The 27,556-nt window shown below is 61.6% G+C and overlaps 1 protein-coding gene across 5 annotated transcripts; it reads right to left on the bottom strand.

Moving 5' to 3' along the window:
- MMP17 (matrix metallopeptidase 17) lies at positions 1 to 26,090 on the bottom strand. Of its 5 annotated transcripts, none has more exons than XM_054527772.2 (12): positions 22,681 to 23,072; positions 20,368 to 22,357; positions 20,019 to 20,126; positions 16,241 to 16,373; positions 15,828 to 15,957; positions 13,597 to 13,880; positions 12,664 to 12,840; positions 10,394 to 10,478; positions 9,211 to 9,293; positions 8,962 to 9,114; positions 3,867 to 4,124; positions 1 to 2,886 (listed from the first exon to the last, which is right to left on the bottom strand). In XM_054527772.2, exons 3-12 carry the CDS (start codon positions 20,034 to 20,036, stop codon positions 2,540 to 2,542), a joined length of 1,668 nt encoding a protein of 555 aa, XP_054383747.1. In that variant the 5' UTR covers positions 20,037 to 20,126; positions 20,368 to 22,357; positions 22,681 to 23,072; the 3' UTR covers positions 1 to 2,539. The 5 variants fall into 5 exon arrangements, with proteins under 5 accessions (XP_054383747.1, XP_054383748.1, XP_054383746.1 ...); XM_054527773.2 differs by lacking the exon at positions 22,681 to 23,072 and having other exon boundaries at positions 20,368 to 22,229; positions 22,322 to 22,422; XM_054527771.2 differs by lacking the exon at positions 22,681 to 23,072 and having other exon boundaries at positions 20,019 to 20,087; positions 20,368 to 22,422.
- Between the last annotated feature and the right edge of the window lie 1,466 nt (positions 26,091 to 27,556).

Below are 27,556 nucleotides of genomic sequence, written 5' to 3'. Positions count from 1 at the left end.
TTGTTTGGAGTTTGGACACTATATTTGCGTTATACTTACAGGTTGAGCATTTTTCTCTGCTTTTCTTTTTTCAAATACTGCCACTTGGCCAGGTGTGTTGGCTCATGCCTGTCATTCCAGCACTTTGGGAGGCCGAGGCAGGTGGATCACCTGAGGTCAGGAGTTCAAGATGAGCCTGACCATCATGGTGAAACCCTGTCTTTACTAAAAATACAAAAATTAGCCAGGTGTGGTGGTGGGCACCTGTAATCCCAACTACTCGGGAGGCTGAGGCAGAAGAATCACTTGAACCTGGGTGGCGGAGGTTGCAGTGAGCCAAGATCTCGCCACTGCACTCCAGCCTGGGCGACAGGCTCTGTCTCAAAAAAAAAAAAAAAAAAAAAAAAAAAAGTGAAATCCCAAATGTTCCGTGTGCACCCCGAGCCCATCAGTGCTCAAAAGGTCTTGGGTTTTGGGGATTTCCGACTTTGAATGTGGGGTCAGGGTAGCCTCAGCTGCACGTGTGTATCAAAAGCTGGGGGCTCATGAAATGTGTCATGGGCTGGCGGGGCTCCAGGCCCTGCCCCGGGACCCAGCACGGCCACCCCACTGCCAGAGGGAGGTGGGCTGCAGCGTGGAGGGGCAAGTGCAGAGCAGCCCCCCCAGCCTGCCTACGGTTCACCTCTTCACCAGATAGAACTGGCAGAAGAGGCTTACCACGGAGTGTTTGGACTCTAAAACCGCAGGGAGCCCCGCCGAGGTGAGAGCCCAACCCAGCAGACAAGACCCACAGCCGGCTTTGCTCTGGGGCATGACCCGGGGCGTGGGGACCATGGGGCTGGGCCAGCTGCACGGGGGGCTTCACCCCACAGGCTGCTGGGCAACAAAGCGTGATGAGGAAACACCGCTTGGTGCAGGGCAGAGCCGGTGTCCTCGACGGACAGGAGAGAAGTCGGTCTTTCCACAGACTGGTCTGACAGGCAGGGACTCCTCCTGCTCCAGGGAGCAGATGGTGAACAGGTGGGACAGAGGACACGGCCAGGCTCCATGAGGATGTGGCCTCTCTCCACGGGGAGGTGGCCCGGCTCCATGAGGCCTGCCTGCCCGGCCCTGGCAGCCTCGTCCTGGGATGGACGCCATCCCAGGACAAGGGGGATGTGGGCTTTGGCTCCTGGGTGCCAGGAAGCCTCACCTGCACCCTGGGCAGCCCCAGCTGCTCCCTATGCCGGGCCTGTGGTCAGGAACTTCCTGCTATGTGGGAGTGAATCCCCCACAGTCCAACGGCCACCTCCTCATCCTCACTGAGCCACGTTTGAGGAGGCACCCAGGCCCTCCACAGCCCAGGGGAGATGCTGGTGAGCCAGAGCCTGAGGCCCTGAATCTGTGGCCTGGGGTGCGTCTGTGCTGCAGAGACCAGAGGACTGTGCACCGGTGGGAGGACTGGGCCCTGCAGAGTGGCATCGGCTGCACCCTCTGAACAGGAGGGTCCTGCAGGACAGACACGTCACTTGCCGGCCAGAGTTGGGGCAGAGTGAGGGACTCCGCTGTGGATCCGGAGGCTGGGAGCAAAGGGAGCAAGCGACAGAGTGGCCGGAGCTAGAATCAGCCCTGCGCAGGGAGCACCTGCCCTCCCTCTCGGGCGCACCCAGGTCCCAGTGCTCGGCCGGGCATCATGGTCTAGTGCTGCTGGGCAGACAGCGTCCCAAGCGGCTCACCCAACTGAGTGCCTTTCCTCGGGCACCTCCCACACTGAGAATCTCGCTGGGCCAGCTGGCGCCCCGCCCGCCCGTGATGCCCCTGCCTGTAGCACCAAGGCTCATCCCCCACTGGGCCTCAACTCTCCCATCTGTGACAGGGGCGTGGGGACCCCTCGGGGCACGAGGACTGGAAGAGACAGCGCGGGAACGGCTGATGAACAAGGGGGGATGCGACTGCCCAGACCTCCTGGGAAGCCCCCACTCCAAGTGCAGGTGCGTGGGCCCCCGGTCAGGGCCAAGCCCCTTGAGGCCCAAGGGCGCCCCCTCGCATGGCCCTGGAGCACCAGGGAGCCCAGCCGAGCCGCTACAAAGCAGGGAGAGGTCATGTTGGTCCGGAACGCGTCACAGGGGGGACGTGCCGTGGCACCATGTGGGGGGCTCGTCTGTGGGGAGGGTTGCCCCACTGGGGACCTGGGGACGGAGGCCCTGTGGGCCGGCGGGAGCACCAGGCAGCAGCGTGGGTGGGGTTGGTGGCGCCGGCACAGAGGGGCGGGCCCCTAGCCCGAGATGCTCCCTCCAGGGCCGGGGGAGGCTGGCGGCGGTGGGGCCTGACTGGGCACCCCTCTGGAGCGGCCACCCCTCGGCTCGTCAGTCAACGCAATCCCTCGCTAGTGGACAGCTCTGTCCCAGCCGCCTGAGTCTGCCCAGCCCTGGCGGGCAGTGCCCTCTGCTGGCCTTCCGGTGCCAGGGTGGCCCGTCCTCATCCCACGCCAGCACCTCCCCCAGGGACTCTGGCGCAGTCCTTGCCCTCTGTGGCCAGGCTGTCCCACCGCCTCTGTCCTCTCACGGGCTCACGCTGTGCGTCATAGCGTCAGGGCCTGGCCAGCTGTCCACAGGGTGCCTGGTGACAGTGGCGGCAGCAGCAGCATGGTGGCAGCCACCAGCGAACCTGGGGTCCCCGGGAGAGAGGATGCCCCAGAGGTGCATGAGCAGACCTCGTAACCGTCCTCCGAGCGGCTCTGGTCATGTTGTCCTGGAGGGGCGCGGGGCCTCTCTGCCCCATCCACGCCCGCAGCCACAGATCCGTCGGCCTGTGAGTCTCCACACACCAGCCAGTCCCGGGCCGTGGACTGCGGGTACCCGGGTGCCACCTCCAGCTCGCCATCCAGCACTTTCCAGTACTCCTGGCCACGGAAAAAGTAGGAGGCACCTGAGAAGAGGAGGGAGAGCTGAGCTCAGGGAGGGCTGCAGCAGGAGGGGCTCGGGCCAGACAGCGAGGAGGGAGCGCTGGGCTCAGGGAGGGCTGCAGCAGGAGGGGCTCGGGCCAGACAGCGAGGAGGGAGCGCTGGGCTCAGGGAGGGCTGCAGCAGGAAGGGCTCGGGCCAGACAGCGAGGAGGGAGCGCTGGGCTCAGGGAGGGCTGCAGCAGGAGGGGCTCGGGTCGGGCCACACAGCAGGGGGCTTGCGCTAGACTGCAGTCAGGGGTCGGGCCAGACGGCTGGTGGGGGGCGGCTCGTGCTAGATGGCAGGGGGCGCCCAGATAATATCTGAGATGGGGTCAGCATCTGCTCAGCTGCGGGCGGCTCTGCAGGCATGGTCACAGGCCTGGGAAGCTCCAGAGGAGGCTGCTGGGGCAGGGGATGGACCGGGAGACCCTCAGAGTCTCTTTCCCTTACTGGATATTTATTGAGGGCCCACTCTGTGCAGGGCTGTTCCAGGTGATGGGGATGCAGCGTTGAAAACAAAACAGAGGATGCTGCCGTCCCTGGAGCTGACCCTGTGGGGAGGTTTCTTCTACACTGTGGGACGCGGCAGGGGTGATGCCCAGGAGGGCGTTTGGCAGGGCTGGGGCCGGCGAGGGAGGGGCTGTGTGGACATCTCAGGAAAGTGTGTCCAGACAAGGCATGGCAAGTGTCAAGGCTCTGAGGCAGGAGCGTGGCTGGGGGAGCAGCAGGGGCGAGGGAGTGCTGAGGGCAGGGAGAACAAGTGCAGCTCATGGGCCAGGCCTTCAGGGAGCGACTCGGGGATGCCTGCAGGGTCGGCAGCTCAAGGCGAGGGGCTGGGACCCTCAGAGCCCACACCGACCGGGGCCGTCCTCCTTTCAGGGAACCTCTTGGCTGCCCTGTCGTGATGTCCCTATCCTGGTGGGGAAACCGAGGCCGCATGGCCCGTCCCCCCAGCCGGCACTCACCGTCGGACCAGCGCATGGCGTCGTCCAGCATGCTGGGGACACCCCTCCACAGGGGGCTCTGGGCGGGGTAGCCGGGGTCCATGCGCCTCGTGTGGTCATCGTAGCGCCAGTACAGCTGGTCCTTAAAGAAATAAGTCCTGTCATTGTGGGCCCAGGAGAAGGCAGCGTCGATGCCGCCAGGCGGGAGGCTGAAGTCGGAGACGGGGCGCGGGTATCCTTCCTCTACGTTATTGTCCTTGAACACCCAGTACCTGTCTCCTGGGGGCGAAAGAAACAGCCGTGGGCCGGGGCTCGGCCCCACCCCGAAGGGCAGGGGGCTCCAGCCTTTCCTTCTCCCCTGTGTCAGCCGCCCTTGCCCTGGCCCCTCACCTGGGCCTGATGGGACAGCGGCCACAGTGCAATCACCCCACATCACAGGAGCCACATGGATACTTAGTGAGCACCTACTGTGCCCAGCCCGGGCTGTCCCATCCAGCCTGTGGACCCTGCCGGCCACCCCTTTACCGATGGAAACAACAACTCGGGCTAAACCGCGGCCCACGACATGCCATTCTATTATTATTTTCTTTGAGATGGAGTCTCGCTCTGTCACCCAGGCTGGAGTGCAATGACTTGTTCTCGGTTCACTGCAACCTCCGCCCCTGGGTTCAAACGATTCTCGTGCCTCAGCCTCCCCTGTAGCTGGGATTACAGGCACGCACCACCATGCCCAGCTAATTTTTGTATTTTTAGTAGAGATGGGGTTTCACCATGTTGGCCAGGCTGGTATTGAACTCTTGACCTCAGGTGATCCGCCTGCCTTGGCCTCCCAAAGTGCTGGGATTACAGGTGTACCACTGTGCCCCACCATTTTTTTTTTTTTTTTTTTTTTTAATAATCTTGTTACATTGCCCAGGCTGGTCTCAAACTCCTGGGCTCAGCCTCCTAAAGTGCTGGGATCACTGGAGTGAGCCAATGCGCCTGGCCGACCACTCTTTCTGCACAAGGGGCTAGAACATCTTCACGGCAAAGACGAGAAAGGACCTCCCTCAAGGCCTGCGTGAGTCTTTTTTTTTTTTTTTTTTTTTTTTTTTTTTTAATTTGAGACAGGCTTGCTCTTGTCTTCCAGGCTGGAGTGCAATGGTGTGATCTTGGCTCACTGCAACCTCCGCCTCCTGGATTCAAGCCATTCTCCTGCCTCAACCTCCTGAGCAGCTGGGACTACAGATGCCCACCACCACACCCAGCTAATTTTTGTATTTTTAGTAGAGACGGGGTTTCGCCATGTTGGCCAGGCTGGTCTTGAACTCCTGACCTCAGGTGATTCGCCCGCCTTGGCCTCCCAAAGTGCTGGGATTACAGGTGTGAGCCACCGCGCCCTGCGTTAAATACACTTTTCTCCCAAGAAATATAGATGGCATTGAGCACTTGAAGATGGTCAACGTCACTAGAAACACCCTCAAAACCACAATGAGACACCCCCTCACCCCCATTGTCAAGAACATAGAAAGTCACCCGTGTTGGGAGGATATGGGGACGGCAGAGCCAGGCACTGCCGGGGGGGATGTGAAATTGTGCAGCCGCTGTGGGAGACAGAACGTAGGCTCCCCAAAATATCAAAAATAGAATTACCACATGATCCAGCATTCCCACTTCTGGGTATAAATCCAAAAGAACTGAAAGCAGGGTCTTGGAGAGATGTTTGCACACTCACGCTCATAGCAGCGTCCTTCACAGGAGCCCAGAGTAGAGGAAACCCAAGTGGGCAGGCGAACGAGGTGCAGTCCGTCCGTGCCATGGAACGCCGCTCAGCCTCAGCCAGGAAGGACATCCTGCCACGTGCCACCGCGTGCATGAGCCCCAAGGACCTTCTGCTGAGTGACACGAGCCAGGCACAGAGGGGCAGATCCTGTCTGTCCCACTGACATGGGGTCCCTGGAGCACTCAGAGTCATGGGGACGGCAAGTGGAGCGGGGGTGCCCAGGAGAGGGGCGGGGCATCCGTGTTTCACGGGGGCAGTGTTTCCGTTTGGGAAGGTGGAAATCTTCTGGAGGCGGACGCAGGTGATGGCTGCACAGCAACGTGAATGTGCTTCATGCCACTGAGCTGTGACTTAAAAATGGCTAAAATAGTAAATTGTGTTTACCACATCCACAATTTAAAATGACCAAAAAACCAGGACTGGGAGTGGTGGCTCACGCCTGTAATCCCAGCACTTTGGGAGGCCAAGGTGGGTGGATCACCTGAGGTCGGGAGTTTGAGACCAGCCTGACCAACACGGTGAAACCCTGTCTCTACCAAAAATACGAAAAATTTGCCAGGCACGGTGGTGACTGCCTGTAGTCTCAGCTACTCAGGAGCCTAAGGCAGGAGAACTGCTTGAACCTGGGAGGTCGAGGCTAAAGTGAGCCGAGATCATGCCACTGCACTGCAGCCTGGGTGATAGAGTGAGACTCTGTCTCAAAAAAATACAGTAAAATAAAATTAAAAATAAAAGTAACATAAAAAGACCAGAAAAAGTTCTTTGCTGGAGACTGGAAAGGGCTGTGATGTCTGTAAATAGGGGAGGGATTAAGGAGATGATGGGCCCTGCCTGCTACAGCTGAGCAGGAACCAGGACAGATGCGCCTGGTAGGAAACCAGGCAGGGGCAGGGGACACAGGGGACAGAGGGGGAGCAGGGGTGAGATGGGCTGTGGCAAGAGACCCGCATGTTCTCAAGTCTCTCCTGGCAGGTGACCGACCTCTCACACCCAGAAATGGGGCTTTATGGTAGCGAAACCTGCAGACACACCTCATCCAGGTGACCACAGCGAACATCACCAGGGAGGGCGGCTCGGGGCTCAGAACACATGCCGTCGATGGCATTCCTGCCAGATGTGCAAAACCAGAACCTGATCTGGAGGAGACGCCAGACAGGTCCACCTGGGGGAAGCGGCCCGAACACTTCTAATGCGTGCAAGGCAGGCGAGCCGCACGTGACGGGACCCTGCTCGGGGAGGCTCTACAGGGCACCCTGAGGCCTTCGGCAAGGTCGCCTGGGGGAGGTTAGGAGCAATTGCTCATGAGGTTTGCAAGCAATTTTTTTTTTTTCCTTTTTAGTCCAGGTACTGTCTTTGGGGATTTTTTTTTTTTTTTTTTTTTTTTTGAGATGGGAGTCTCGCTCTGTCACCCAGGCTGGAGTCCAGTGGCACGATCTCGGCTCACTGCAAGCTCCGCCTCCCAGGTTCACGCCATTCTCCTGCCTCAGCCTCCTGAGTAGCTGGAACAACAGGTGCCTGCCACCATGCCTGGCAAATTTTTTGTATTTTGTAGTAGAGACGGGGTTTCACCATGTTAGCCAGGATGGTCTCGATTTCTTGACCTTGTAATCTGCCCGCCTCGGCCTCCCAAAATGCTGGGATTACAGGCGTGAGCCACCGCGCCTGACATTTTGGTTTTTTTTTTTTTTAGACAAGGTCTTGCTCTGTCGCCCAGGCTGGAGTGCAGTGCACGATCATGGTGCAGTACAGCCTTGACCTCCTGGCTCAAGCGGTCCTCCTGCCTCAGCCTCCCAGGTAGCTGCAGCCTCTGTCCCTTCAGGAGGGATCAGGCCTCCGGGAACAGTCACCTGAGGGCTCCCAAGTGACGGGGGTGACGGAGTCAAACGCTAAGGGCCGGGCAGGCGATGGAGCGACAGGAAGCGGTTCCCCCGGCAGACACGCAGAACACCCTTTACCTCGGCAAGGAAACAGGGTCCTGCCCGTGACTGTGGGAGTGGCTGCCACATTGGATCGAATGATGTCCCCCAAACTCACATCCACCCAGAATCTCAGGACGTGACCTTACTTGGAAAGAGGGTCTTTGCAGATGTGTTAGTTAAGCTGAGTTAAGATGGGATTAGGCAGTCCGGGCGCGGAGGCTCACATCTCTAAATCTCAGCACTTTGGGACACCAAGGCGGGTGGATCACCTGAGGTCAGGAGTTTGAGACCAGCCTGGACAACATGGTGAAACCCTGTCTCCACTAAAAATACAAAAATTAGCCAGGAGTGGTGGCACACACCTGTAATCCCAGCTACTCGGGAGGCTGAGGCAGGAGAATTGCAACCCGGGAGGTGAAGGTTGCAGTGAGCTGAGATCACACCATTGCATTCCAGCCTGAGCAACAGAGTGAGACTCTGTCTCAAAAAAAACACAAAAAACAAAAAACAAATAGGATTAGGGAACCGGAATCCAGGCCCGGCTTCCTTAGAAGAGAAGACTCGGAGATGGAGGAGGAGATGGCCTGGTGAAGACAGAGGTGGTGCAGGAGGGATGTGGCTGAGGGTGACACTGGATGTGGGAGAGGCCTGGGACAGCCTCCAGTGGGGACCCACTCTGCCTACCCCTTGATTTCAGACTTGTGGCCTCCAGACTGTGAGGGAAACTCCAGGTGTTTCAGCCCAGCATGGGGGCCTCTGTCCTGCAGCCCTGCCACCCCCACCTGCCCCTGCTACTGACTCCCTTTCCTGCCCTTCATGGAGACTTGGAGGCAAAAAGAGTGCTTCCTGCAACACCGCCATGAGGTGGTTCCTGGAACGGTGGGCACAGGGGCCGACCGGGGAGAGGCGGCCCGGCCCCAGCAGCCACGGCCCTTCACGCTTCTGTCCTGAGCCTCCTCCAGGCCCCTGGTCCTCCAGCTGCAGCCTCTTTGATGTTGTCGGGACTCGGCAGGACTGCTCCTGCCTCGCACGGCCATTCCCTGGGCTGGAACACTGTTCTCTAGTTTCTGCTTGTACAGCATCTCCCTAAAGGAGACCTCTCCCCATTGTCCTTCATTTCTGACCACACCGAACGGCACTGGCCTCAGCTCCTCCTAACTTGTGGGTGGACTGTGGCCCGACTAGAACGAGGGCAAGACTTTCCATCGTTTTGCCCTCTGCGTGCCTGCAGCGCCTGCCTCAGGACGGGGCATACAGTAGGTGCTCAGAGTGCATCTGCTGAGTGCACAAGCAAACCAGCTGCTCTGTGCTCGACCAACCTCTGGGCAGACGTAGGGCTTACACACAGCAGGACGCAGGCTGGACCCCCTCCGTCCCTCCGTGAGGCGGACAGAGGGCCCAGGAAGCCCGGAGTGCGACGGTGAGGCCCACCCACCTTTAAAGAAGACGATCTTGTGGTCGCTGGTGCGCTCGTACACGGCATCCACGCTGTCCAGGTGCAGCGGCAGGCCCCGCCAGAAGCGGTGCATCTGTGCCGGCTGCAGGGACACCAGGTGCCGGTCCCGAGTCAGCCGCCAGAAGTACTTGCCTGGGGGCACAGAGGGGAGGGCCGGGCTGCAGAGACGGTCTGCACCCAGCGTGGGCCATGCCCCTCTGCCAACCGCCACGGGAACCCTGGGGGTACCTTTGAAGAAGAAAGCTTCACCCCGGATCTGGGCCACCGCATCAAAGTGAGTGCTGCATCTGTGGGGCACGTCCTTCCTGGGCCTGCAGGGAGAGAGCCACGTGGGCTGGGAGGCGGGGCCTGAGCAGCGAGGGACTGGGCATCCTGCGGCAGAGCCCCTGACCTGAGCAGCATGGGACGGGCATCCCTGTGGGGAGCCCCTATCCTTGCCTGGGGGTCTGCTAAAGGCGAATTAAAACGGGGGTGCCTGTCCACTGCTTCACCGGGCAGGGGCCAAGATCTACGCTCTGAGCATACAGAGCGCCAGCGAGGTGCGGGGAGGGCAGGAGCTCAGGGGTGGAGACTGGTGTAGCACCCAGGGCCCGGCTGGGTGCCAAACACCCACGCTGCGGGATCCCAAGCCCAGGCCTAGAATTCGGTCCTACAAGAAGCGTGTTCACAGCAACGTGGCTGTAGCGACAGAAGATCAGGGACAAGGTGCATGTCCACCGAGAGATGACTCGACACAGAGCGTGGCTCCTTCACAGCTTTAACCCGGAGGGTTACACGTATAGTCCTGCGACATCTGAGGCTGGGTGACACAAGGTCACAGCTTCTACTGGCCTCTGGCAATACCAGCTCTCAGGACAACTTCACTCGGAATCCAGTTGCTGTGGGAGGGTCATGCCTCACGGAGCAGCCCCAATGGCCGTCCCAGTTGGGCCCAGCCCTGGCACCAGATGTGCGCCCAGGCAGTGAACGTCCCTCCCGCTGGGGGCACAGGCCAGACACTCGCGGGCCCTGTCTGACTTCCTGATGCTAGGAATCCATGGGCTTGATGAAACATTCATCAAGCTGGGCTGCTTGTCACGTGGCTGACAGGGATGAGGGGGAGAGGAAACCTTGTCTGAAGTTCTCATTTCTGTGTGGGGGCCCCTGGCAGGGGAGGGCCGGTATTAGAAGGGGTTTAAGAAAAGACAAAACGTCACTGGGGGCTCAGTCGGCCACACAGCTGTGCGTTTCCCAGGACACTGAGCCACGATTTGGGGCAAATGTTGCGTTGGACGGGGATGAGGACAGACAGACCCCAGTGGGTGGTGACGGGGACGGGGATGAGGACAGACAGACCCCAGTGGGTGGTGACGGGGAAGGGGATGAGGACAGACAGACCCCAGTGGGTGGTGACCGTGGGCCCAGGGCTTACGGGACGCTGGACCGGTTGTCTGGGGGCTCCGGCAGCAGGGGAGGCTCCTCGGGCTGCGACGTGGGAGACACAGACTCCCGCACACCTGTGGGAGACAAGGAGGAGGACGGCCTCAAACCCCAGACGCCCGCCTCCCCCCACATCCCACTGGCCCTTCTGAATCCCAGGGATGAAACCGAGGCCACTCAGCAGACAGGCTCTGCGGGGGCGCAGCTGCGATCAGCGAGACTGCCCCCCCAGAGCTGACATCGAGGTGGGAGTCAGACCCCTCACCGAGTTAAACACTCAGTGTGTGAGCCCTGCCCTGCAATTCCACACCGGGGTACGCCCTAAAGAGCTGAAGACAGGTGTTCCCACAGGAGCTCGTACACCAGCCTTCACCGCACTGTTCACCGCAGCCAACAGGGGCGGCAACCCAGTGCCTGCTATAGGCTGTATGATGACAAAACCTTTCAGCCACGAGAAGAAATCCAGGTCAGATCCATGCTACCATGGGGTGAACCTGGAACACGCTATGCTCAGTGGAAGAAGCCGGGCTGGGCACAGTGGTTCACGCCGGTATTCCCAGCACTTTCAGAGGCCAGGGCAAGAGAATCGCTTGAGCCCAGGAGTTTGAGACCAGCCTGGGCAACATGGTGAGACCCCATTTCTACAAAAAATCTAAAAATTAGCCAGGTGTGGTAGTGCATGCCTGTAGTCCCAGCTGTTCGGGAGGCTGAGTCAGGAGAATCACTTGAGCCCAGGAGTTTGAGACAAGCCTGGGCCACATAGTGAGACCCCATCTCTTAAAAAAAAAAAAAAAAAAAAGGCCGGGCGCAGTGGCTCATGCCTGTAATCCCAGCACTTTGGGAGGCCGAGGTGGGTGGATCACCAGGTCAGGAGATCGAGACCATCCTGGCTAACACAGTGAAACCCTGTCTCTACTAAAAAAAAAATACAAAAAATTAGCCGGGCATGGTGGCGGTTGCCTGTAGTCCCAGCTACTTGGGAGGTGGAGATTGCAGTGAGCCGAGATCACGCCACTGCACTCCAGCCTGGGTGACGGAGTGAGACTCCGTTCCCCCCACCCCCCAAAAAAAAAAAAAAGCCACACACAAAATGTTGCATGGCTGCATTAGAGGCCAATCTATGGAGATAAAAGGAGGTCAGGGGTTGCCAGGGGCTGTGGGGATGGGATGGGTGTCGGGTCTCCTTCGGTGGTAGTGGGTGATGAAAAAGTTCTGGAACCAGATAGAGGTGGCATCTGCACAACCTTGTGAATGTCCTGAACGCATAGAAGTACACACCTTGAAATGGCGAACTTCTTTCTTTTTTTTTTTTTTGAGGCAGTCTCACTCTGTCACCCAGGCTGGAGTGCAGTGGTGCAATCTCAGCTCACTGCAACCTCCACCTCCCGGGTTCAAGTGATTCTCCTGCCTCAGCCTCCTGAGTAGCTGGGATTACAGGCACCTGCTACCATATCCGGCTAATTTTGTATTTTTAGGAGAGACAGGGTTTCACCATGTTGGCCAGGCTGGTCTCAAACTCCTGACCTCAAGTGATTCACCTGCCTTGGCCTCCCAAAGTGCTGGGATTACAGGTGTGAGCCACTGCATCCAGCCAAAGAGGTCAATTGCATGGGATGTGAATTTTACTACAGTGGAAACAATGCATGGATGTCAGAGCATGTGAAGCGGCAAGGACGATGCTGAGGCCGGGAGGGGTCCGGGTGGTGGGGGCAGCACTACTGCAGGGTGTGGGGGGCGGTGTGGAGGGCAGCTGGGGCTGGGTATAAGTGAGGTGACCGCGTTGGCCTTTGATGCACGTGTGCTGTCTCCCTGGGGCACCAGCTCCCAAGACGGGGGCTCTGCCTCACTTCCTGATGTGAACTCAGCAGAGGGGTCCCTGGTGCCTGACTCGGCTACTCTTGGGTTTCCCGGGCAATCTACGTACCTCTGGGTGCCTCAGTTTTCTCATCTGTAAAGTGGGGACAGTAGTCCTACCTTATATGGCCACAAAGATCAGATGATTTAAGACCTGCAATGTGATTTGCACAGGCCTGGGACACCATCAACACTGCCTATCGTAACTCCACCAGTGTCTGGGGCACAGAGGTGGAATTCTGACCCAGGGGCTCTGTGGACAGGCCACAGCGTCCCAGCTGGTACAGCACCATACGTGGAGGGAACAGTGGGGAGAGCAAACCCTTCCGGTGGGGCTCTGCTCAGGGATACATGGGGTTTCTGACCCCTCTTCCAGGGGCCCGTGTCTGGCTTCGGGGAGACACTCACCGTACAGCTGCCAGACGCGCACCCTGTCCTCGTAGGGGAGCCTGTAGCGCAGCGGGTCACCCACCGGGCCCTGGTAGTACGGCCGCATGATGGAGTGTGCGGCAGCAACATGGCTTAACCCGATGGCGTGGCCAAACTCGTGGACAGCCACCGCAAACAGGTCCATCCCATGGGCATCTGGGGACACAGGGAAACATGTGAACCAAGGGCAGGAAGGGCCCTGTCCCCGCGGGGAGGGACCAGCAGGCCCCCGCCATGCTATGGGGTGCCCATGGGGATGCCTCGATGCCGGCTACGCCAGACGGATTCTGCAGGGTTACTGGGAATTAACGCGATTCCCCTGGGGGCTCTGTGGGGCCTGCTGAGCTTCCCAGGCCTGGGGTCTTTGTACCATTCATGGAGGGGCTGATAACCTTTTCTGCACAAGGCCACACAGATAACACTGTGTGCCTGGGGCCTGGGTTGCATGGGGCCATGTGTCGGCCAGATGACCTGAGGCCCAATGCTGTGGGCACTGCCCCCTGGCCCCACAAGACGGGCCTGGTCCCCGAGGCCACAGTCCAGAGGTCGGAACGGCCTCTGCAGAGCCGTGACTTCTGCAGACAAGGGGACTTAGCGGGAGTGACACTGAGCCGGGGCCACAGAGGACTCACAGGCCTCCTCCCGCTCCCTCCCTCGGGTGCTGAGAACGTGATGAGGACAAGCTCGGCTCAGCCGGCGATGTCCCCGCCCGAGAGGCCAGCACCCAGCGAGGTCAGCCAGGCCGAGCACAGACGCTGTGAGATCGGCCTAGTGCGAAATGCCCAGCCGTGCTCAGGAGCAGCTGTGTGTGTTTTCAGCCGCAGGGTTGGGGATGGGGGGGCCATGGCTGCTCCTCGGCCTCACAGGCCGCTGGGGCTCCTGACTCTGCCCTGAGGGCTGCCTCAGACGCACCCGAGGAGCGGAAGGTCCAGGCCTCGTCGTCGTCAAAGTGGGTGTCCCCGGCGGTGTGGTGGTCGCCGGGGAAGAAGGCGTGGGCTACAGTGCCGCCGGGGCCGTCGAAGGGGTAGCCGTCATTGTGCTCGGCCTTGGAGAAATCGATCTGGATGTCGGCGGCGCTGCCTGCCACCTCGTGGAAGTTCAGGGGCGCAATGTCGCTCCAGACCTTGAGGGCGTAGTACATGAGTGCGCGCACCGTGTCGCGCCCCAGTGGCGAGTCCCGTGGGAACGTCCGGACCCTGCGGGCAGGGGTCAGCCCAGAGTGAGTCACGGAGAACAGGCCACGTGCCCCAGGCCGAGGTTCCCTGAACGCCCCTCCTCAGCCCGGGGGTGCCCCTATGAGGGTCTCCCCCATCTTCCGCCTTTCTCCCCGCGCCAGGAGTCGTCCGATGCACCCACGGCGGTCCCAGTAGTTCACTGGGATGGACGACGGAGGGAGGGAAATGAGAGCCCAGGCAGGCTGAGACCCCCAGGCCACAGGCAAGCGTCAGCTCCCACATGGAGCCATCAGCCCCAGGGCCCTCAGCGGTGCGTCCCGTCTGTCCCATCCCCCTGCTCCCCACTGAAGGGGATCTCCCAGTTCACCAGCCCTCACACTAGCCAGGGCCCATCTGAGACAGTTTTGACTCCGGGGGACAGCAGAAGGTGTATGGGTCACATAGTGTCCCGCCAAATTCACGTCCATCCGGAACCTTAGAATATGACCTGGTTTGGAAATAGGGTTGGCTGGGTGTGGTGGCTCACACTTGTAACCCCAGCACTTTGGGAGGCCAGGGTGGGTGGATTGCTCGAGCTCAAGAGTTCAAGACCAGCCTGGTCAATGTGGCGAAACCCTGTCTTTACTATTTTATTTTTTTTGAGACAGAGTCTCACTATGTCTCCCAGGCTGGAATGCCATGGCACAATCTTGGCTTACTGCAGCCTCCGCCTCCCAGGTTCAAGTGATTCTCCTGCCTCAGCCTCCTGAATAGCTGGGATTACAGGCACACATTACCACACCCAGCTAATTTTTGTATTTTTAGTAGAGACGGGGTCTCACCATGTTGGCCAGGCTGGTCTCAAACTCCTGACCTCAAATGATCTTCACACCTTGGTCTCCCAAAGTGCCATGATTACAGGTGTGAGCCACCATGCCCGGCCCTGTCTCTAGTAAAAATACAAAAAAATTAGTCGGGCGTGGTGGCTCATGCCTGTAATCCCACCTACTTGGGAGGCTGAGGCAGGAGAATTGCTTGAACCCAGGAGGCAGAGGTCGTAGTGAGCCAAGATTGCAACACCGTCCTCCAGCCTGAATGAAAGAGACTCTGTGTCAAAGAAAAAGAAAAAAATTAGCTGGGTGTGGTCATATGCACCTGCAGTCCCAGCTACTCGAGAGGCAGGAGGATCGCTTGAGCCCAGCAGGTCAGGGCTACAGTGAGCTGTGATCCGCCACTGCACTCCAGCCTGGGTGACAAAGTGAGACTCTGTCTCAAAAAAAAAAAAAAAAAGAAATAGGGTCTTTGTGGATGTCATGAGGGGTTGACATGAGGTCACACTGGGTCAGGGCGGGCCCTAAATCCAAGGAGCGTCCTGGAGACACGGGAGAGGAGGCTGCGCACGGACAGGGCAGGGTGGAGGCAGAGGCTGCTGATTCCACGGAGGGCTGCCAGCAACTGCACAGCTGGATAGAACCCTGGACAGATGCTCCCTCTACCTCCCCAGGGCACCATCCAGCCCACTCCTTTGCAGGGACTCCTGGCCTCCAGAGTGGGGAGAGAGCTCCTGCTGCTGTCTGAAATACCCTGGTTTGTGGATATCTACAGCACGCCCAGACGCAGAGACACAGGGGCCCCACTCCTCACCCTGGCTACGCACCCACCTCCACGGAGACCCCGCTCCTCACCCAGGCCACGCGCCCACCTCCACGGAGACCCCGCTCCTCACCCAGGCCACGCGCCCACCTCCACGGAGACCCAGCTCCTCACCCAGGCCACGCGCCCACCTCCACGGAGATCCCGCTCCTCACCCAGGCCACGCGCCCACCTCCACGGAGACCCTGCTCCTCACCCAGGCCACGCGCCCACCTCCACGGAGACCCAGCTCCTCACCCAGGCCACGCGCCCACCTCCACGGAGACCCAGCTCCTCACCCAGGCCACGCGCCCACCTCCACGGAGACCCTGCTCCTCACCCTGGCCACACACCCACCTCCACGACAGGTTCCTCTTGTTCCACTTGGTGGGGGCTGGAGCCTGGCGTCTCCTGCGAGCCTGGGTCAGGACAGGGAGGTCTGGCAGGGAGCAGCGCGGGGTTTTCATCAGGGCCAGCGTGGCCTCGTCTGCAGGGAATGCATGAAGCTCAGAGCCTAGCCCAGCTTGCTCCCCACCCTAGGATCCTGAGCATCCCCAAGGGCGGAGCCCTGACTCTGGCACCAGCCTCCGAGCAGCCCCCTCCTCCCACATCATCTTCGGGGGACCAGCCCCAGGCTCTGAGCTACACCAGGCCAGGACCCACGTTCATTCAAGCATAAGGTGGGACTGTGCCTGATCAGAGGGGGCATGGCCGATGGGCGCAGACCTGACGGGGGCCACGGCGCTCCCGCTGCCCCCTGGAGAACTGACCCAGGATGCCGGTGGCCTCCAGGCCGCCAAACTGCTGCATGGCTGTGATGGCCTTAGACAGCTCCTCTTGCGTCTGCAGCTGCCCTGTTGTGGGGTCGGCCGGGGGCAGGTAACCGAACCTGCTTAGCCACTCCTGAGGGCAGAGAGCAGGGTGAGGGGGTGCAACAGAGGGCCTGGTCCTATCCAATGAGAAGCCTGCCATGGGCCACCACTGCTTCCGGGCAGGCCCCCTCCCAGCCCCCTATCTGCCCACAAGGCACCTCCTGTCTTTTCCCTGGGCAGCTGCCGGAAAAGTGTCTTAATAAACCTGATGTCCCTGGCCGGGTGCGGTGGCTCACGCCTGTAATCCCAGCAGTTTGGGAGGGCGAGGCGGGCGGATCATGAGGTCAGGAGATGGAGACCATCCTGGCTAACACAGTGAAACCCCGTCTCTACTAAAAATACAACAAATTAGCCGGGTGTGGTGGCAGGTGCCTGTAGTCCCAGCTACTCGGGAGGCTGAGGCAGGAGAATGGTGTAAACCCGGGAGGCGGAGCTTGCAGTGAGCCGAGATCGCGCCACTGCAGTCCAGCCTGGGTGACAGAGCAAGACTCCGTCTAATAAATAAATAAATAAACCTGATGTCCCTTAGATGATGTGAGCTTGTGCCGTGCACGACCTGTACAACCACTCATGGCAACCCTGCCCCACCCCATGCCTCCTGAGACCACAAAATGCTAGGGAACCTTCAAAAGGCTCTTAAATGTGGCGAGTGTCAAATGCAGGCTCTCAGCTGACTTGTGACAGGGAAGTCTAGCACCCAAGGTCTGGGACCCCAGCTGAGAAAGGCTGTGGCTCAGACACCAGTTTGAGGAATTGGGCCATGCTGTACATTCATGGGGGAGATAAGAGCCCAGGCTTGGCCGGTGCTGTGGCTCATGCCTGAGATCCCAGCACTTTGGGAGGCTGAGGCGAGAGGATCGTTTGAACACAGGAGTTGAAGGCTGTGTCTGCAACAGAGCGAGACCCTGTCTCAGAAACAAAAGCCAGGTTCCAGCCAGGCTGCCCAGGTTCAAATCCCACTCAGCTACCTCCCCGCTGTGTGCCTGGGGTAAGGCAGTCCACCCCTCTGGGCTCCTTCCTCAGAGTCCTTGGCAGGCTGGTGGTGAGGATGTGAGCCAGGATGTGGAAAATGTTCACACCGGCACCTGGCGCAGGGGACAGCTCTGCTCTGAAGGGCCCACTGGGGTGGGTGCGAGGCTACCCACACCGGAGCTGAGCAGGAGCAGGAATGGGGGCAGCCCTTTAACCTGGGCATAAATCAAGCCCTGGCCCCATGCCCCAGTCATCTCTGCTACCCTGGAGGGGCCCTGGGGACAGGGGGGCCTGAATGGCATCCGTGGGAACCTGGGGATGGGGGGGCCTGGGTGCCATCTGTGGGGGCTACCTCCACCCCTAGTTTCAGTTTCTTCAACCGCCAAATGGCGCCTGTGCCCACTTGCAGGCTGCCATGAAGCTCCTGCTGCGCCCTGTGGATACTCGCCAGCCCAGGGAACTACAGCAGGGGTGAGGCAGGCTCCAGAAAGGTACAAGCCAGGGGTGATGTGCTGGGGGCTCTGCCCTGCCTGCAGACCTGTCTTTTTTTTTTCTCTGGTGGACATTTAGAAAATGCTTGTGAATGGCTATTATTTACCACCTCTCATGTATTCATTGGCCAAATCATATGAAAGTGCCCATTTTTGACCATTTCTGATTTAAAATAAATACTAGTAGTTTCATGTGGCTTAACCTAAAAAAATGCATAAATGAAAAAAACATAACTTTTTAAAGAAATCCTGAAAAAAAAAGGAAAAAGAAAAAAGAAAATGCTTGTGACTCATTTATGCCACCTGCTGGGCCCCCGGGTTCTGGTCTGCAGGAGCTGGTGACGGGGTGGTCCTGGCCAACCCTCCTGCCCACCAGCAGGCAGTGCTCAGAGGAATGAGGCGCCACCATCCTGGAAGTCCCAGGGGCATCAGCAACAGGTTGTGCTCGCCAGGAGGGGCCTCACAACACACTGCATGGGATCTGCACACCCCGAGATCCCCCTTCCAGGAAGCACTGAGTCCTTCCCGGGGCCCCCCTCTGTGCCTTTACCCCCTTTCCAAACCCTACTGACCCAGCCCAGCCCCTCAGCCCCTTGGGGAAGCCAAGAGTGTGTACAGAACTGGGGGCCCCTCCAAAGCTATAGACCCGACAGGACGTCAACGTGGACGTTCATGACTGGGGTGGGCAGCTTCTCTGGAGGGGCCTTGGGGCTGACAGCCTTGGCCTCGACAAGCTGGCCTCCCACTTCCGCCCTGACCGCCAGGGTGTGGGGATCTTTAGCCCCGAGCGTCCGGCCCCACACTACCGTGCACCCGCAGGGTTTACTGACAGGGTGTGGGGATCTTTGGTCCCGAGCGTCCGGCCCCACACTACCGTGCACCCGCAGGGTTTACTGACAGGGTGTGGGGATCTTTGGTCCCGAGCGTCCGGCCCCACACTACCGTGCACCCGCAGGGTTTACTGACAGGGTGTGGGGATCTTTGGTCCCGAGCGTCCGGCCCCACACTACCGTGCACCCGCAGGGTTTACTGACAGGGTGTGGGGATCTTTGGTCCCGAGCGTCCGGCCCCACACTACCGTGCACCCGCAGGGTTTACTGACAGGGTGTGGGGATCTTTGGTCCCGAGCGTTCGGCCCCACACTACCGTGCACCTGCAGGGTTTACTGACGGTGTCCCATGGCCAGTCACCACTCTGGGTGCTGGAGATGCCCATCAGCACATTCTGCACTTTTTAGTCCTTTGTTAAGATCACAGCTCAACAGGGCCACTGTGCCTCATGCTCACAACAGCCTGTCACCTCCTCCAGGAAGCGCTCTGGAGTTTCCTCACACCATCTATGATACTGGATGATGACCCCCTTCCCCCTCACCAGGGAAGGGTCCATACAGGCAGGTGCCTTTCCCACCCAGGCCAGCTGCTGCCTGGGTTGGGCCAGCAGGTGCTGAGACCCCTTGGGAGGACAACCCACCCCCCAGCCTTCCCGTCTATAAGCTGGGGTCACGGCTGGTAGCTGCACTGAGTGGCCCATTTACTCTGTGGGGTTCATGGCGGCGGGTTGGGGCAACCCCCCCCCCCCCGGTCCCTGGGGAGCTGGGCAGTCTGGCCACGGGGCCACATGCATTTCAGGAAAGTGGAGCCGGGCCTGGCAGGCAGCACTCTCACTGGCCCAATGTTTGGAAGCAGGTGGTTTAGTTGCAGATGTGAGTGGCCAGCCTGCTTCAACTCGTAGAACCAGGGCCCCCAGCACCAGCCCAGGACGGGCAGTCCCGCCCATGGTTAACAGGTACTGTCACCTGTGGCCCCAGGGGCACTGGAATTTGAGCATAGAATGGCATCGAATCTTGGGGGGTGGTGGGTCTGTGGGGCAGGGCTGGTGGGTGCTTCCTACCTAACACAAGTTTGTGCTCAGGGGGCTGTACCCCAAATCTCAGGCTAGGCATCCTGGGAGGGGCCGTCTCAGGGGCCGGAGTGGGAGGGTGGGAATCACTTCCTAGTTTGCCAGGGACACCCCAACAGAACAAGCCTTGCAGGTTTGGGAGCCACCAGCCTTTGGGTGGACACAGGTAGAAGTGGCCACCTGCCCCAGGGGGCCTCCTGAGCCCACGAGGCGCCCTCACCCAGCCCTGACATGTCCTGTGCTCCCAGTGTGGGCGGAGGCGTGGCTGTGGGGAGGCCTGAGCCTGCAGGAAAAAGAGGCAGCAAGCAGCTCACCAGGCAGCTCAGGTCCATCTGGGAGGGGGTGGCCGATTCCTGGCTAGGGCTTGGAAATGCTGACCCAGGCTAATGGGGGTGGCGGCGGCAGCAAGGTGGGCTTGTTAGCTAAGGAGAGTAGGGGTTAACCAGGCCCAGAGCACTGTCCTGGGGCAAACCCCCGCCCCCAGCCAGCTCCTCAGGGCAAATGTGGCAGCCCCTCCCCACCCCTCCTCCCCCGCCAGGCCCCTACCTTGACCCACTCCCACCCACAGTGGGTAGCGGGATGCCTGCCGTAGCATGGCCGCTGGGGTGGGGACCCAGACTCCCCCCTCCAGGTGTCCCCCTGCCTGCCCCCTGCCCCCAGTACCTACAGAGCCTGTGGATCCCACACAGGCGGGGGGGCGTCTGATCCTGGGAACCTGCTACCTGCCCCCCTCCACGCCCACCCGCCGCCTGGTCCTCCCTCTGCTGTCGCCACGGAGACCGCTGTCTCCAGGGCAACGGTGGCTGTGGCGGGCGGGTGCTGCAGCAGCAGCAGGGTGAACCTTCCAGAAGGCCACTGGGGAGGGGGAGGGGCTGCCGGGAGGAGGGAGGAGGCAGGAGGGGGCTGCCAGGAGCTCCAGGGAGCCCCAACCCACGGCAGCCACCCCCTGGCTGATGCTAGTTTCTGGAGCCGCCTAGGAGAGGCGGCCGCTCTCCTGCTCCTCCCATGGGCTGGGCCATTACCAAAGATGGGGACACAGAGGCCAGAGGCAGAGCCCTGCCCCGGGGGGCACAGGCAGGAAGTGGGCACCCACAGCCCCTGACTGACGCAGATGCAGGCAGCCGCCCAGGCCCACTCTGGATTCACCATTCAGCCATGCTTGCTGTCTGACACAATGTGTATCTGTTTCCAGCCTTAAGGGGGCGTAATGCACACAGCACAGAATTCCCTTTGACGGTTTTTAGGGAGTTTATGGTTTTTAGGGAGTTTATGGAGTGCAGCCCCCGTCCCCGGGCTCTGGGTTGCACTGATTGGTTGTAACGGTCCCTCCTGCCCAGGGCACCCTGGCTGGTGGGTGCATCTGTGGCCCTGCTGTGCCATGGCGGTGGCGCCTGGGCCTGGCCCTGGCCCCTGCAGATGAATGAGGGCCCGACCCCCAACTCATCTGTGACCCAACCTGCACGAGGCCTGGGGGCGGGAAGAGCAGGTGTCATCAGCCCCATTTTACAGATGAGAAAACTAAGGCTCAGAGAGTGTGGATAACCTGTCCACAGTCACACAGCACATGGTCAGTGATGGAGCCGTGGTCTGGTCCCGGCAACCATGTCTGACCCACTCGGCCATGCAGGGTTCTCCTGCACCAGCCTCCTCTGGGGGCTGACCCTCGGTTGGAGTGACCCCCTTGCTCCAGTCTCTTCCGCAGGGACACTGCCAGATCCCCTGAGTCCGTCTGTCTGAGCAACTGGGGAGAGACCGAGACCACGGGACCCCATCCCACCGCCCACAGGGGAGGACGGGATTGTGAGGAGGATAAATAGCAAACACCTGAACACATACAGGCATCTCAGGCAGTCATTATGTCCTGAACAGTAATAACTGCTCTATTCGATCCTAACAGCCAACAGTGATCCCGCACTACCCAACCATGCCCATGTCATTCGTGCCCACGTCCCTCAGGCACTGCAAGGCTGGGGTGGTCCCTGCTGGAGGGTGCCTGGCACAAAGCAGGTGCTCACAGGCAACTGAGGGTTAACCTTATGAAGTGGGTGTTCTTATTACTCCCAGTTTACAGATGAGAACACGGAGGCACAGGGAGTTCGGACATGTATCCTCAGCTCAGCCCAGGCTGTTGGCTTCCGGGTCTCCGCCTGTGACCACTGTGCTGTGCGGGAGTGAGGGACGGGCTGGAGGGCTGATGAAATGGGTGCTCAGGGAACATCCCGGGGGACATGGAAGGAGCCGTCCAGGTGATGCGTGGGGTGGTGCTCACATGCTCACGGTGGTGGGGACGGCAAGTGCAAAGGCCCTTTGGCAGGGAAACGCACAGCGCAGAGGAGCCGGTGGGACAGAGTCAGGGGGAAGGATGGAGAAGGAGGTGGGCCAGGTTGCGTGGAGTCCTTGGGGCCAACATGAGGAGGGGACTGGCCTATTACTGCAGGGTCCACAGGGGAAGCCGGGCTCCACACCCCGTCCTGTCCCTGCTGTCCTGTCCCGAACTCAGACGGTGCCCAGGAGGCTCACAGCCACTGCGTGACAGAAGCACCGCCCTGCACGCGTCTGACACCTACCCTGCGTCCACAGCCAGGGCAAGGGTCCCACCGGATCTGCTGACACCTACCCTGCGTCCACAGCCAGGGCAAGCGTCCCACCGGATCTGCTGCCAACAAGGAGGCAAACTCATGCATGCGCAAAGTGCCCCTGGAACCCCCAGAAAGACACTGTGTCAGGCAACACCCTGCTGTGCCCCCAGATCCTCTCCAGCCTTCCCCCTTCCCGTCCCCCCCAGATCCTCTCCAGCCTTCCCCCTTCCCATCCCCCCCAGATCCTCTCCAGCCTTCCCCCTTCCTGTCCCCCTCCAGATCCTCTCCAGCCTTCCCCCTTCCCGTCCCCCCCGATCCTCTCCAGCCTTCCCCCTTCCCGTCCCCCCCAGATCCTCTCCAGCCTTCCCCCTTCCCGTCCCTGAACCATCGGAAGCACCTCCGCTGATCGCACGGCAGCCTGTCCTCACTGGTCCCATTGTGCAGACAGGGAGACTGAGGCCCGGCACTTAGTCGGGTGCAAAGCTCATGTCCAAGGGAAACAACATCCCCGGAGCCATGAAAACAGCGTCAGAAGGGGACTGCGGAGCAAGGGACACTCAGACGTCTCTCACGGCGAAATCAGGCCGTGGTCTAACCCTCCTGCCTGTCTTGGTTTTGGCTGGGGGTGCTCGCCTGAAGCTCTGGGAGCAGCTGCAGGGTGAGAGGGGACACCCTGGCCCCAGCCAGGGCGATGACAAGGTCCTGAGGGCCAGGAACCCAGAGGCCACCGGCAGAAGCCAGGGCATGGAGGGCGGCTGCCACCTGGCACCATGTGGCCCAGCATCCCACAACCTCAGCAATACCCCCCACCCGCCCCACCCCACCCCACCTCCTGCAGAAGATCAAGGGAGCTGCCACTGTGCCGTGGGCGCGGTGATGACAGCCGCAGGCTGTGCTGCCGAGGAGAAATGGAGCAGAAACTTTAGAGCAGTTTGTCAAAATCTGCCACCACACAACTGCCACCCAGGACCCAGATCCCAAGACACTCTCGCCGCGAGTCCGGGAAGTTCTGGCCAGAAGCAGGCTGCAGGCCGAGCCTGGCTGAACCAGGTGAATAGACGGGCGGCTCCGGCACAGACACTCCAGATAGCGTGCGAAGCTGCGATAGCACGGCCCACGGTGCCACCGTGCAAAAATAAGGCACCGAGAGCCGCGTCCCATCCGTGCCCAGGAGCCAGGGGCGGGAGGGAGGCGGACGCCTGTGGAGACCCTGGGCTGCTCGCTGTATGTCGTACTCAAAACACAGGAAGACAAAAAACTCAGGCCCACAAGGACAAGCAGCCCCGCCGAGGACCCCCGGGGGGACAGTGCGCTCTTTTGTCCTCGCCGAGGGCTCCTGAAAGCCCGGCTCCGCAGCCCAGCAGCCTGAATCCCGGCCTTGTTCACGTGCTAATGGGGGGCGCTCCGGGGCGGGCCCTCCCCTCCAGCCCCGGCTCCAGCCCTGCTGGGTGCAGTTCTGTCTGCAGCTCCGAGACAAAGGAGCCCTTCTCGTCCCTGGCGCCCAGACCTGAATATCAGTCCGCTCCGGGAGCGCCTCTGGAGTGCGGGCGGTGGAGGAGTCCCCGCTCCCGCCCAGATCCCGGCCTCCTCGTCCCTCCCCGCGGGGAAGCCGCCCGCCCCTGGGCCTAAGCTCGGCCCGCGGTTCCCCCGAGGGCCAGCAGAGGACGCCCCGCACCGCCAGTGTGAGCAGGAAGCCGCGGTAGGACGGAGGCTCCATGCCAGGCCGAGCCGGACCCGGAGGGGGCTCCAGGCAGGGGGCTGCCCGCAGGGTCCTCCCTCTCCGGCTGGACACCGGGGCCCCACTCACTGCCCCCGGCCAGGCTGGGGAGCCACATCCTCCGCTCGGTGCTGTCGCAGGGCGCGGGGCGGGGGACCCCCGGGGTGCCAGGAGAGACCGAGGCGCAGGTACCAGCCGAGAGGAGGGCGCCTGACCCACTCTCTCCCGGCACGCGGGCAGGTGGGTGGCGAGAAACTTCCAAACCGCACTGGGTCTGATCAGCCAACATGGCTCGGCCGGGGGTCCATCCTCCTGAGTGTGTGGGCCCCACCTTCAGTCCTTCCCTGGCATTGCCCCGGCCCCTTCTGCGGCACCCTCGGACCTGGAAGGCGGGCCTGGGTTCACCTCCCTCCAGAGCTGGAGACGCCAGGCCCCCAGGGCGTGATTCTCAGTGGCGGATCCGGGAGATCCCCAGCTACAAAAGGGTCTTGAGGAGGTGGAGGCGGGGGCACCCCAAGTTCACAGGCTGCCTGGCTGGAAGGAAGCCACTGTGGGGACCTGCAGGCACCTGGATGCGGGCAGCAGGGACAGTGGCCAGCACCCTCCCGGATGGCTTCGGGGCCTGAGGCAAATGGTGGCCAAATCGGCTTCCCGTCCAGACCCCCTGGCCAAGTCCTGCCAACCACAGGGGCTGCGGGTGCCACCCAAGTGGCCCCTCCATATGCCTCGACTGCCTGAAATACACCTGCGCTGACTTGCTTGGACCGCAAGGTTTTGGAGCTCCTGAATGTCCACTGCGCTGGGCGAGGGGCCCTGCCAGGACCCCACTGGGAGACTGTCCGCGGACGCGGGCCAGGCCGAGTACTTGTGCGGGGCGGGGAGGCCTCGGCTCCCGGCCCGACTCCCTGGGTAGGAGTCCATTGAAGGCAGCGGTGGGGCAGGAGCCTCAGAAGGAACCAACGAACCCAGCCCGAGTCCACCCGGCCGCCCCAGCGTGGGGGGGGGGGGGGCGCTGACCCCACGAAGTGTGCTCTAAATCTTCCGGGTCCACAGGAGACGCGAGTCTCGGCTGCGGAACAGAGGAGGGGGCTGTGGGAAGAGGCCACGTCGCTGCCCCCAGGCAGGGTTTCTAAGCTGAGCTCGGGAGCTACTGGGTGTGGGATGAGGAAGGCTCTCCCCGCGCCCCCGGCTCAGCACTGTACCAGGGCAAGGCAGGGCCAGCCTGGCCGACCTGGGGTGGAGGGGAAGGAGGCTGCGGGCCAGGTCCTTGCCCAGTGGGGAGCTGGGGGCCAGCATCCCTGTGCCCCCAACACCCTCAACTGAGCAAACTCGGGGGCTCAAGGCTTTCGGGGTGCCCCCACTCCGTAGCCCCTGCCCTTCCTCGCTTTGTGGGTGAGTGCTCCTGCCCCCGCCACTCCCACCCGGAACGCACGCAGCGCGCAGGGCTCGGGGCGGCCGCGATGCCTGCTCCGCCCACCCCGGCTGCTCTGGGGCTGCTGCAAGCACGCGACCCGGGCTCCGGGTGGGCGACCCCCTCACAACTCCACGGGCTCCTGCGGCTGCGGCGCGCTCCCAGCGCACGGAGCCGGGACGGCAGCCGGCGCCTCCCCAGGACTCGCGTGCGCTCGCCCGGCCGCTCAGCCCGCGTCCCTGCCTCAGTCTCCCCACCCAGAAAATGGGTCCAGGGCGCCAGGGCTCCCGCGCGACGCCGACGCGCACTGCTGGGGTCTTCCCGGTCCCCGCCACCCGGCCCGCGGAGACCCCCGGCTCCGGCCCAGGAGCTCCGCACCCGTCCCGCCCCGCGCCCTCGGCCGCGCGCTCACCACTCCCAGGCTGAGGTCCTCGGCTCGCGGCGCGGGTGCGGGCGCGGCGCAGCCCCCGCGGGTCCCCAGCGCCAGCAGCAGCAGCAGCAGCAGCGGCAGCGGCAGCGGCGAGAGTCCGGGCCCTGGGGGCGGCGGGCCGGGTCCCCGGGCTGCGCGGCGCCGCATGGCGCTCACATGGGCCCGCGGGCGGCGTGCAGGGTCCCGCGCCCTCCGCACCGCGTTCCGCAGCCCGGCGCCCTCCGCTCTCCGCGGCGCCCCCGCCGGACTGAGCCCCGCGCGGCAGCTTCAAGCGGCGGGGCGGAGCCATGCAAATGTATGCTAACGAGGCCGGCCGCCTTAAAGGGCCCGCGCCGCCCCGGACGCTGCGACCCCCGGCCCGCCCCGCCGTGTCCGCGACGGGACTGGGTCCGCGGCATCACCGGGAAGGCTTTTCCCCGGGTGTCTCGGGACGCTCCTGGGGCGGCGGGGACGCGCGGGGTGGGCGCGGGGTGGGCGCGGGGGCGGGAGTCCGGGCGCCTGCGGGGAGCTGACCCTGACTCGCCTCTCCCGGGTCCACCCCCCACGGCGCCGAGTCCTGGGTTCGGACCCGGGTTCAGGCCCCGGAGCCGCCGCCGCAGCGCAGCAGGTGGGCGCTTGGTGGAGCCCGCGGACCGCGGGAGAGGGAGGGTAGGGCTTGGGGGGCGCGGGGGACTGGAGGGCGAGGGCGGGTGTTGGGGGGGCTGGGGTCCTCGGCGGAGGCTCTGCAGTCCTTGCGGGCCTGGGAGCGAGAATGTTAACTTGTAATGTTTGTTGGAGCGCAGCGTGTGCCTGGCACATGCCCAGGAGTTACATGAATAATTTCATTTACTTACAACCTTTATGAGATGAAAACTATGATTTCCATTTCGCAGACAAAGAAACTGAGGCCCAAAGAAATGAAGTAACTTATGGGAGGTCCTGGAGCGGGCAAGTGGCAGAGCCAGGGTCAGAGCCCGAGCAGGCGCTGGTGTGGATTGAACTCGTGCAAGCTGCGTACAGGCTGCCCCCCCGAGTGGGAGATCTTGGGAGAGGGCAGGGGGTGAGGTTCAAGGGTAACCCTTGCCTTTATTCAGCTTCTCCTCGTGCCGGACAGCATGGCTTCCCCTCCTTCCCAGGCCTCCTGCTCCACCACCCCAAATTGCAGCTGGTACTGTCAGGACTGAGGTCTCATTCTACGGACAGGGAAACTGAGGCTCGGCCCCTTTTACCAGAACCGGTCTCAGGGAAGTGGTGCCCCTCCCCTCCTCTGAGGGCCTACCCCCCCGCCCCACCTCCTTCCCTGGGTACTCTGGCCCATCCTGTCCCTGCTGCCCTCAGAGCCTCCCTGGCCCGGTCTGAACAGGGAGATTCCACACCTGCTTCAGATGACCTTAGTTCGGACTGATGGGATCACCTGTAGGAGGAGCCCTGGAGTGCGGGGACTTTCACGGCACATCCCGGATTGTTTTTTTTTTTTGCTCTGTTGCCCAGGCTGGAGTGCAGTGGCACCATCTCGGCTCACTGTAACCTCCGCCTCCTAAGTTCAAATGATTCTCCTGTCTCAGCCTCCTGAGTAGATGGGATTTCAAGCGTGCACAACCGTGCCCAGCTAATTTTTGTATTTTTAGTAGAGACAGGGTTTCACCATGTTGGCCAGGCTGGTCTTGAACTTCAGGTGATCAGCCTGCCTTGGCTGAGCCACTGTGCGGTCATGATTTTTCAGCGTTGCAAAGCTG

The sequence above is a fragment of the Pongo abelii genome, chromosome 10, assembly GCF_028885655.2.
Source record: "Pongo abelii isolate AG06213 chromosome 10, NHGRI_mPonAbe1-v2.0_pri, whole genome shotgun sequence".
NCBI classification, from domain to species: domain Eukaryota; kingdom Metazoa; phylum Chordata; class Mammalia; order Primates; family Hominidae; genus Pongo; species Pongo abelii.
The sequence above is the reverse complement of the archived record's forward strand: the minus strand, read 5'-3'. Positions and strand labels throughout refer to the sequence as shown.

Excerpts from the sequence above, each read along its gene's own strand:
- MMP17 (XM_024257487.3), bottom strand. The coding sequence starts at position 25,988 with ATGCGGCGCCGCGCAGCCCGGGGACCCGGCCCGCCGCCCCCAGGGCCC. Across the intron at positions 15,958-16,240 it reads GGAGGCCACCGGCATCCTGG|ACGAGGCCACGCTGGCCCTG; the intron begins GTCAGTTCTCCA and ends CATTCCCTGCAG. Across the intron at positions 12,841-13,596 it reads CTGGACCTTCCGCTCCTCGG|ATGCCCATGGGATGGACCTG; the intron begins GTGCGTCTGAGG and ends CTGTGTCCCCAG.